At 36.5% G+C, this 11,187-nt stretch overlaps 1 protein-coding gene across 3 annotated transcripts; it reads right to left on the bottom strand.

Moving 5' to 3' along the window:
• Positions 1–4,936: 4,936 nt before the first annotated feature.
• Positions 4,937–10,698, bottom strand: LOC116327074. Of its 3 annotated transcripts, XM_039609894.1 has the most exons (10): positions 10,490–10,698; positions 9,247–9,357; positions 7,716–7,852; positions 7,547–7,645; positions 6,378–6,638; positions 6,192–6,296; positions 6,101–6,116; positions 5,493–5,560; positions 5,319–5,369; positions 4,937–5,216 (listed from the first exon to the last, which is right to left on the bottom strand). In XM_039609894.1, exons 4-10 carry the CDS (start codon positions 7,608–7,610, stop codon positions 5,182–5,184), a joined length of 600 nt encoding a protein of 199 aa, XP_039465828.1. In that variant the 5' UTR covers positions 7,611–7,645; positions 7,716–7,852; positions 9,247–9,357; positions 10,490–10,698; the 3' UTR covers positions 4,937–5,181. The 3 variants fall into 3 exon arrangements, with proteins under 3 accessions (XP_039465828.1, XP_039465827.1, XP_039465826.1); XM_039609893.1 differs by having other exon boundaries at positions 7,547–7,852; positions 9,247–9,362; XM_039609892.1 differs by having other exon boundaries at positions 7,547–7,852.
• Between the last annotated feature and the right edge of the window lie 489 nt (positions 10,699–11,187).

The raw sequence follows: 11,187 nt of genomic DNA, 5'->3' as shown, positions 1-11,187 counted from the left end.
CCTCTGGCTAGCTCTTACAGAGTAAAAATACACAAAAACAACCACTAGAGGGCAAAATGCAGGACAGAAAATACTGAATGCCAGCATATTAATACTGCATTTGGAAACTCAACAAGAAACTGCAACTGCAAGCCTCTTCCAGCGAAGACATGCCACTTCTCAAGAACAGAAGCACTCCTGACCTCTAGGTACTCTAACCATGTATCAGAGTTCACAAGGCAAACAAATACAACTCATGTCACAAACATCTCGAAGGACAGGTGTACTTACAATGGAGACAGACCCAGAGCAGCAGCACAACACTGTGAACGAAGTAGCTACAATAACAGCGTTGACCACCAACCATCGCTGTGGAGAGAGGGACGATGTCTGTTTCCTATTCTCATTTGTCAAACTGTGTCTTCACAAGTAAGCACAGAAAAAAAAAATAACTGAGAGTGGGGGAGGTTTCCATCAAAATAGAAGTGCTCAGAAGCTGGCCTGATGTACACAGATAACATCCTGTCATCAGATATTTTAAACTGTAGAGAGTGCTGTCCTGAACTTTATTCACCCCTCCATGTCCACAATAGAGTACAGAATGTACTGAGATAATGAACCGGAGAGTGAAGGTGTTTATTGGTTTGAACTTGACTTAAACATTTATAAAAGCAGCAGCTTTGCTCTGTCATACAAGAGGGATCATCAAGCACTGGCTGCAGCTGACATATTTGTGGTGAATAAAGTCGCTTCCACCACAGTCACCACTCTGTCTGTATATACTGCATGTTAATACTGAGATGCATAGACAAATCTGTGGAAGTGTTTCTTCCTCTGAAGAGAGCAATCAATCCTGCTTTTAATGGAAATGGTTTTGGCCTAAAGCGATACTGGTGAAACTTTGTCCAGTGCATTGTCAAATGTGTTAACAGTTTTGTAAGTGCTGCTTCTTCATAGCTCTGCATACTATATAAATAGCTCTTAGTGTGGTGCTTCTGTCAAAGTCATCTGTGGTTAGCTGCAACTTTATTTCTCATGAAAGTCAGAACAAAGTGTTTATCTGTAAACACACAAGCAATAAACATAAGTCATGATGTGTCAATCAGATAGCTGTGTGATGCTCACACAGCAGATTAACATCATTGTGACTAGTGATCAATGTGAAAAATGTAACAGTATTTTGGGTTAGTGATGCTAGCAGTGGTTTTATGGTTAGAATTGTTCACCAAGTCTAACTTTGTGCCCAGTACAAATTTGTACTGACTGCATAACAATGTTCACCCACATGACCTTTAGGTTTAAGATATTAGCTTTTTATTTCTGTAATAAACTGTTGAAGGTTATACTGCTCTGAAACATTGTACACAAATCCATTTGTCTCACAGGACAAACTGACTAGTCTTTCTGAAATACGAGGAAGTGGAGAGAATGACACTATTTCTTTCTGCTCATACCACAAACACTCCCTTTCTCTTCTCTCTTCACACGATTTCCAACATCAATTTCAAACTGCTTTACATTAATTTAAAAATAGTCCTTGATCATTCAGCAGAATCATCTGAGCTGTTTGGATGCTTTTTTCAGGCCTTTCAGGAAAACACTTGTCGAAACCCTGAGACGTCACAGCACCATCTTTGGTTACATTTCAAAAGAAGTCATGCAATCCTGGTTTAAGTAAACTCCAGAGGACAGGAAGTCATCCTCTGCAGCTGTAGGTGCATTATTTAGGTATGCACATCCCTCTTATTCACCATCAATTATGGATTTCTTCTCAGTTGAGGTATCTTTTAAAGTCAGTAACCCCCTTCAGATCACAGTTCAGTGTCACACTGCCCCCTGCTGGTATGGTTGTGCTGTCTGTTGTTAGAGTGGCTTTGGTTTCAAGTTTTGTAAACAAGAAATTAAATGAACCAAGAAAACGGTTCCTTCAAATAATATGATGTAAAATAATACAATACAATAAAAGCTTTTGGTGTCTATCATTATAAAAAATCGTTTATTTGGGTACATGCACATGTTGGTATTAAAGAAAATGAAATGGAAGACAGTGAGGCTGAAGAAGTTGAATGGGACAGGATGGAGGTGAGGGTGGCACTTAGGAAAATTGGAGTTTTGGAGCAGAGCAAGGCAGGTGGTAAAAACAGAAAAGTAGTCATACTCTCTAGACTAAGAATAGCTCATGATTTAAATTCAACCATTAACCATTAAATTAAACTATTGAGAAACTTAAAAGATAAAATGACAAAAAAAGGAAACTGTGCAGCATGTGATGTTTGAATGTAATGAACATAGAAGAGCCAGAGAGATTTCCAAGATAAAATACAGAAACAAGGGTCTACAGGAGTTAAGGTTATGTGTTTTATTGCAGAGGATGCGCATGATGGGATTGCAGTACTTCTGAAAATGTTTTATGCTAAAGAGAAACTCTAAATTGAATCTGTGGATAAAATGTAATAAAAAGTAGTCCGGTGTTTGTAATTTTGGGACAGTTTTGTTGTGCAATGGGAAGTCATTATGCTTATTGCATTGTGGAGTTGTTTACGATTACCTCCAGCCACAGTACACAGACTGAACCCTTGTGCAAATCTTTGGTCATTTGAGTAGTCTGCAGGAAAAGCTCTCCACGCTTGCACAAAATTCAAAGCTCTTCTTTGGATGATCGAGATACTTCAGTACTGCTCTTCTGTATTATTCTCACCCTTTTATTACATTTTTTCTTGTTTTGACTTCTTTTTCTTTTTCTTCAGCTGTTACGTTGTTTTAAAGTGCTTTAGAAATAAAGTGAAAGTTTGTCTGCTTCATAGTTCTTTTAGTCCTGCCACTTCTTTTATTTTCAACTTGTCCCGTTTCCTTTTAAAAAAAAAAAAAAAAGACATACTGCACACCATGCTGAGAAACACATGTGTTCTGTTCCCTACCTGAGACCACATCCTCATGTTAGTTTTGACAGCATTTCTAATAGGTAATGGCAGATGACTTGAGCATGAATTTAGGCTGTGGTTTAGGGAAGCTGCAGATAACAAATGGTGATCAGGAGAACGAAGATGGCATCTGTTTGTACCATGCATCATTGACAGATAGAGAAAGTGGCTGACAACAAGTGTACCAGAGGCACAGACGCTCTGATCATGCCACCAAAGGAAAAGGCCCTAAGCAGCATATTCACAGAGGCAGGAGTCTACCTGCAGCCTGTGAAAAGTTACCCCTGAAACAGTACAGCACAAAGTAGAGGGGTGAAAGATGCAAGTTGAGTGTCTTAATGTGGATTATATTTGCATCATAGAGTAAGCAGCCACATGCAGGATGCAGACTAAAATAACAAAATATGATCTTTTTACTTAGACTAAAACCAAACCCAACTCACTGAAACATAAACCAAACACAGAAGGAGCAAGGAAGGGAATGCAATCACATGGAGTTATAGGGGAGAGGATGAAGGGCATCATACTAAAAACACAAGCTAAGACTGGGCTTTATATACACTGAGGTCCTATTATTGTCAACAAACAGCAGAACACAGATGATAGGAATGACCACAGGTGAGAACAATCAGGGAATCTATGGATGACAGACCCAGGAAGTCAAATTAACTCAGAACATGAAATAAAATTAACCTTCAGAGTATAACAGGAAGTATCCAAAAAACAAATGCTAGAGTAGAAGACTCACACTAAACAAGATGACTGAACAGCACACGAGGTCAAAGGAACTAACAGTGAAACAAGACAACAAACAAAACACAGAGAAAAATATTATTTTTTTTCCCCTCTTGTATTTTTAGCACCCTCAAAAGTCAAATCCCTGTTTCAAGATCATGAATCTTAACGTGCAACAGATGAGGTATATACAGCAAACATGTTTGTCTACAGTCAAAATATGAAAAATAATGGCCTTTTGTCCTGCTCACCTTTAACTGACATCCAACTCAGCTCTGAATTGATAAAGGAAATGTACAGTTTAATGCACTTTTAGGAGCTATATATTATTAATTACAAACTGACAGGATAAAAGAAGATTTCAAATTCTTGGCTGCTGGTGTGTCTGTGTGTGGTTAACTGAAAATGCACTTTTTCCCCTTTTAGACATCAAAATGACAAAAAATTTCAGAGGTCTACATTTAACAATCCTTATTATTATGGACGGTGGTGGTCATCAGGTTTTGTTTTTGAAGAGGAAAAATGGCTGCAATTTTGAGAATTTTGTGCTCTGTTAGTCCACAACAAATGCGGCATCAATGGAGAGCCCAGGATGTTCCCTTTGACAGCACAGCAGGAATCATACATTGCATGAATGGTGCTTGATGTAGTGGTTGCAGACTGCTAGCCAAAATAGAGGACAAAAATAAATTGCTGGGACTTTTGAGGATATGTGTGAAAAGTTGAAAATATAAAGGCTTGACACCACCGGAAGGAGCTTTCTGTTTTTGTCTTACTGGGGAGTGAAATAGTTTGTTTTCAGGTGTTAATAAAAATCTAATTTGTGTGAACTATGGAAAGCTACTTTAGAAGCGTGTAAAAATATTCACAGATTCTCTTTAACCAAAGCAAATGATCTGTATAGATCATCAAATAATTCAGTCTAGCATAGCATATACTAGATAAATATTTGAACAAGTTTAATATGAAGAAAATCACTTTGAGTCACTTCAATTGAAAAATGAATTAGATATGAACAGATTTTAAAATGCTAAATAGAAAACAACATATGTCATATGTGTTAATACATGTGTAAAATGGTATGCCACTCTGGTTGACTTCAGAGCTACAAAAATAGATACAACTGATATAAAGTCTACTCATGGTTACCTACAGTCTTATAAATAGAAGAAAAAAGATTATTGATAATTTGTAAAGGTTAACAGTATTTTATATTTCAAACATGTACTATAGTCTGCACTAGTTTTGTTAAGAGTGAATCTTCAACTAAAGTCAAACAGATGTGAGGAAATGCCAGAAAAGTTTTTTATTTTTTTCCTTTCAAAGATTCACAAGATAATTCAAACTAGGTCATGTGAAACAGACACAGTCTTTCATACCACTTTATACAGTGAAAATGGTGTTAAATCTTCAGGGTAACAATGAGTTGTGCGTAATTGTGCTCTTAAATCATCCTGTTTTTAAAAACAAATAGGATTTGATATAATAATTACATTTAAAATAAGACACCCAAAAAATACCACAGACATGCAGAACTGCAGCTCCTCTAGTCTGATTTGATGCACTGTATTTGTGATCCACCTGAAATACAGTAAGAATAGTTTAAGAATGTCACAACTGAAATTCTTGAAATCCAAGAGTTCCCATTTATTACTTTGATGGCTCATCATTGTCATACTGTACCTGGTGCAGCATCTTCAGAGCCTCTAACTGTCTCATAAACACAACGATCACCTGCAAGTTAATAACAGTTGAGTCAAAGTCACAATAATTAACGTCTCCAAATGATCTAACATTTAATCATTCTTTAACAGTTAAATGTGATGATCAGAGCATGTAAACAGTGTTAGACCTGACCGTGGGAAAGAGCCGAGTACACATGCTGTTGATTTTCTTCCTGGTTGATTGTTTCAGACTGTGTGAGCCTGAAATAATTAAAATATGTTTTTATTAGTAGAATAAAAGTATTTTCTAAATTACTGCTATTGATGAGTTTCACCAATTGTCACGTCTGCTGTGGCAGATGGCGTGGAGTGGAGAGAGTGTGGACCCAAATGCAGACAATAGTGATGAAGATGAATGCTAGCAGAAAGCAAAGAAAAGCCAACAGGAGACTGTGATAAACTAATGGAAACCTAAACTGGGGAAAGTTAAATATAAAGACACAAGTTGCATATTAAAACAATACAGAAACCTGAGACTTGAAAAAACTGGGACTTGGGAGGTAAGCAGAAAGAGGAGAAAAGAAAATACACCCGGATGGGGATGGGAAACAGGAGGGAACACAGACATTAGAACATAACTGAGTCAATGTGATACATGGAACACAGGAGAGGCACAGTATCAAACCCTAAAGACTAGAAATCACAAAATACTAAAGATAACTAAGGAAGTTAAAAATACAAAGGACTAAACCATGAAAAACGCAAACACTGAGTCCCCACACCCAGGACCATGACACTGACCTTTTGTGACATAGACCTGTAGAAAAAAAAAAGTATTATGAGATTAGGAGATTAATAGAACATTTTTAATAGTAGTAGCAAAAGTTCTTACCCTTTGACTTTATGCAGTAAAGCAGAAAGAGCAACAGTACAGTGATCAGTACTCCAGTAAACAGCCCAGCAATGAACATGACATGAGAAGAAGAAGAGCTGCACTCTGAAATCACAAACAGTAATAATAAATTATATAAACAGAGCAGTTACATTGTGTTCACAACCTCAGTCACTCTCCACATACCTGTTTCTTTTCTGTGTGAATGATCTTTGCTGCACGTCACTGTTTGAAATGCAGACTTCTCACTGACATGATTGGAAACTGTGCAGGTGACATTGGTCTCTCCATCCTGCTCCCTGATGATGTATTGTTGACTGGGACCAGTTAGTGTTTGTTTTCCTACAGTCCACTTGTAGCTGACATCACCAGTTGCGCTGCACTCCAGCAGAACTTTACATGATTCATTTGAGGAAATTTTTATGACAGGCTGTTTAGTTATGGGCTCTAATGAGAAAACAGAAAGACAAAGAGAGTTTGTGTCAGGTCATCTTTCTGTCACAGCTTAAAGTAGATGTTTGTTCAGAGTACTGCTAATTTGTTATTTAAATTAAGCCAAATACGAACAATAAACTTCATTAAATTCAAAGTATTTTTTCTTCTGTGTCAGCTTGTTACATCAAGTCTAAATGAAAAAAACAAAACAAAAACCAAACCAAGATATAAATGATAAAATTAAAAAAAGCTATCATGCCATTATAAACATTGTCAAAAATGAGAAACGAAGATAATATTACTACTACTGATAATAATATATTTTCTTTATAGGAACCTTTAAAGACCCTCAAGGTCACCTTACATTAGTACAGCAAAATCAAAAAGCAATCTAAAAACTGATAAAAGCTATGAAACTGATCAAGGTAGCAATAGACTAACACCAATTTATATTGAAGGGTATGCAGTTCTGAACAGATGGATTTCGAGAAGTGATTTAAAAGTAGTAAGAAAATGACTTCCTTATTATTACATAATTGGTGATGAAAAACAAATATTGTAGCTATAATAATTTATTTGTTTCCTACTGGAACAAATATATAAACTAGTTTTTATCTCAACATGTTTTCATTGTCATCATTATTATTAAAATGTCACATTGGACTTCACACGGATTTACAGGTTTCAGTATAGAAACACAAACGTGAAAATATAATATAAAGCAGTTTAAATATCATTACACACAATCAATATTTAACAATGCCATATAACAATGACTGCCAACAAAGAAAATAATTAAATAAAGAATACATAGGAAAGAAAGGTTGAAGAGCCATACGCTAACAGAGAATCACGTTTAATCAATCACCAAATTAAAGGTTATCAAGATGCTTGTTTAATAATAAAGAAGCTTGTCTTACCATGAACTTGCAGAGTGATGGTGACTGAAGGCCTTTGCTTGTTATTCAAGCCTGAGATAAACATGAAATCACCAGAATCTTGAAGAGTCAGTTTTCTCACTGTTAAAGTAAAGTCTGTGAGGTCCAGCTCTGATTTGTCCTTAAATGGAGATTTTTCAAAAACACCCACATCTTTGTCTGCAACATTTATTCCTCCATATCTCCACGTTGCTGCAGTCACACCTTCAGTTGGTAAGCCTGATGAAAGCTCCACAGTATCGCCAACTTTTTTATGAATGACACGTTTTCCACTGGAAGTCTCCACATCTGAAAAAATAAATAAACATATCTTTGTGAAAGGACAGCAGGGTAGTTAGCACTGTTGCCTCACAGCAAGAAGGTCCTGAGTTCAATTCCACCATCAGGCCGGGGCCTTTCTGTGTGGAGTTTACGTAGGTTCTCCCCGGGTCCTCCGGCTTCCTCCCACAGTCCAAAGACATGCAGTTAGTTGGAATAGGTTAATTGGTAACTCTAAACTCTTCTCTGTGTCTATGTGTTAGCCCTGCCACAGACTGGTGTACCCTGGCTACTGCTCAATAAGTGAGGGAATGAGACAAAAATGGCCTGCCAACAACATTATCCTCTAGTTATAGCATAGAAAATGTATAATGTATAATATAAATGACCTGGCATAACATATATATTTAAATATGGCAAAAATCATTACACAATATGGCTCTACTAATGATTTTTTTAATGTTGCAACTTCTATATGGAAAAAAATAACTAATAATCTTCTAATTTTGGCATAAAAATAGCACAACAAATAAATAAAAATAAAGCCCAAAAATGAAAATAAACAAACTGAACTTATGGAAATTGAATGTCGGACTTTCAGGAAGGAATTAGAAAATAAATGTGTTTGTTAACGTTGGTTGTTTATTAGTAGCAATAATAATATATATAATAACAATATATACTTTAATACAACAATAGTCTATGTGATGGTCAAAGCTATAGTGTTTTGAAAGAAAAAGAAATGGTGCAAACACAAATTCATGGTCAAAGGTTACAGCTGCCCTCTGTGCTGTGAGCTCATCACGTTCTGCCACTGTTGCTTCCACTGGTGGAGATACTCAGGAAATGCTTCTAGTGTCATGTCTGACTCACAGCTTTTTTTTATAGCACTATAATCAGTTACGTTGTCCTTTCTAATGAATACATGTTGTATTTTTTTTTTTTCTTTCCCTTTTTTAAATTGTTTTTAATATCTACTTGAAACATAAGAGAAGCAACACTTGGATCCACACATCTACAAACACGTCCACGCCCCCATTCCTGTCAAAACAATTACTGCATAGAAATGTACTGTATGAGAAGCACTATAAGCCTATAAGCATGTAAAAAAGTATATTGTACAACCAACACTTACAAAAATAATAAATCAGGAAGTAACAGCAGCAGAAGGGGCGATCAGTCCTTAAGTTCCTTTAAAAGGATTTCACAAATTCACATGTTATGCTTTAAAGCCACTGCTGCATTTAGTAATACTGCATTTGGAAACTCAACAAGAAATATACATTGCAAGCCTCTTCCAGCGAAGACATGTCACTTCTCAATAACAGAAGCACTCCTGACCTCTAGGTACTCTAACCATGTATCAGAGTTAATGAACAAATGCAACACATGTCACAAACATCTGGAAGCAGAGGTGTACTTACAATGAAGACAGAGCAGCAGCACAATGCTGTGAACGAAGTAGCTACAATAACAACGTTGACCACCAACCATCGCTGTGCAGAGAGGAACGACGTCTGTTTCCTTCTGTCAAACTGTGCTTTCACATGTAAGCACAGAGTGTTAAGTGGGGGAAGTTTCTATTAACACAGAAAAAGAAAAATCAGGCATAAGCTGGCCTGATATACAAGATTAAAGTAGGCAACTAGAACACATTAAATCTCAAAGTTACATATAATACTATATTACAGCATTGCTTTTTTACTGTAACAAATATATTACTTTACAGAGACTTGCCTAAATGTTCAAGACAATCACAAAATGCTACTTGCATCAACAAATAGCCATCCCTCGTCTTTAAAAGTCATTCCTACTCTGCATTAGCAGTACAACCTGTGAATTTACTGTATCTGATATAGATGTGAAAGTAACACCAGAGTCTAGAGTCACTATCTATTAACAATTCAGCAGGAAGCATGAAGCACCAGTGGCTGCTGACACATTTGTTCTGAATATCCACCACCACAGCACCCTGTTTGTATATACTGTATGTACATACTGAGAATCACAGTCTGCAAAGGTGATGGATAAGGTGGATAAAAATGACTTGCATGGACAAGTGTGTGTTAATATCCCTTCCCCTAAAAAAGGGCATAGTTATACATGGAGAATAACAAGAAAATGTTTTCTTGTTTTCTGCAGTCTCTGTCTGTTTCTGCATGATGAGGCTTTTAATAGTGTAGGTTGTGGTTCGTGTGGAGACTTAACACAGGAAGAAGTAAACTACCCATCAGCCTGCTCAAAACAGACAAATGACACCTTTTAAAGATGATGTGCTGACCTGCTGATCTGACTATCTGCAGCTAAATGACCAAAACTCAAATTCAAAATTCAGGAACTCCTGTGTGCAAAAGCTATGTTAGTTTTTCGACCAGCACTAGATATTGTTAGGTCTATGTCACGCTAACTTAAATCCTAGAAAACACCTACAAATTAAGAAAAGAAAATACAAACCAGTTAGTAAACTTCCTGGGACTTATTATTCATAATTTTTTAATAACCCTCTCATATTGTGCTATTTCTTAATTAACTCTACTTACAATAACACAGACACAACATGTAGCCAGCAGAAGACAAATGGCGATCAGGAGGAACAAGAGATGACTGCCCATAGCATGCGTCACTTACAGATAGAGGAAGTGGTTCACAACAACAACAAAAATATACCTGAGGCACAGAAAGAACAGGAGCATATCCACAGAGGCAGGAGTCAACCTGAAGGTTAGAGGGATGGATGACAAATGCAAGCTGAGAGTTATAATGTGGATTATATGTATGATGTGGGGTGAGGACCCAATGCAGGATTCAGAATAAAGTAACAAACTTTTTATTTAAGAAAAACTTATTATATAATGTATAATAAATAAAACTACATTGGTAACTGTAAATGACCTTTAAATTTGGTAAAAAAATTTTACGTTTGTTTCAAAGGTACTTTGGTTTTATTTTGAAATCCATGCTTTTATTTTGAAACAGGAAACTGGCGCAAAACCGTTAAAGGGCTTGTTAGTAACGTTTGTTTTAGGATATGATAAATAGTGTGCCTTAAAGTGAAAAATATGTACGTTTCCTTTGCCAATTAGTACCTGGCTGACAGTGGCACAAGGTTTGTTAATGTTTCCTTTAACGGAATAAGTTACGTGCAATCAAAATGTCGTTTAATAGAGTTTATGTGTTGTTAACCTTGACCTTGATCTTTATGTGTAGTTGTAAGTTAGTGAGGTGATTAGGGATGGGTATCGAAACCCGGTTCTTGTTGAGAACCGGTTCCCACTGTTTCAATTCCTTGGAATTGTTTGCCATTTTTGCAAACAATTTCCTTATCGATTCCAGTCGCCCCGAATGACGTCACCATGTTGCGGAGC

This window comes from Oreochromis aureus, linkage group 3, assembly GCF_013358895.1.
Source record: "Oreochromis aureus strain Israel breed Guangdong linkage group 3, ZZ_aureus, whole genome shotgun sequence".
Taxonomy (NCBI): domain Eukaryota; kingdom Metazoa; phylum Chordata; class Actinopteri; order Cichliformes; family Cichlidae; genus Oreochromis; species Oreochromis aureus.
This window is presented reverse-complemented; position numbering and strand designations above follow the sequence as displayed.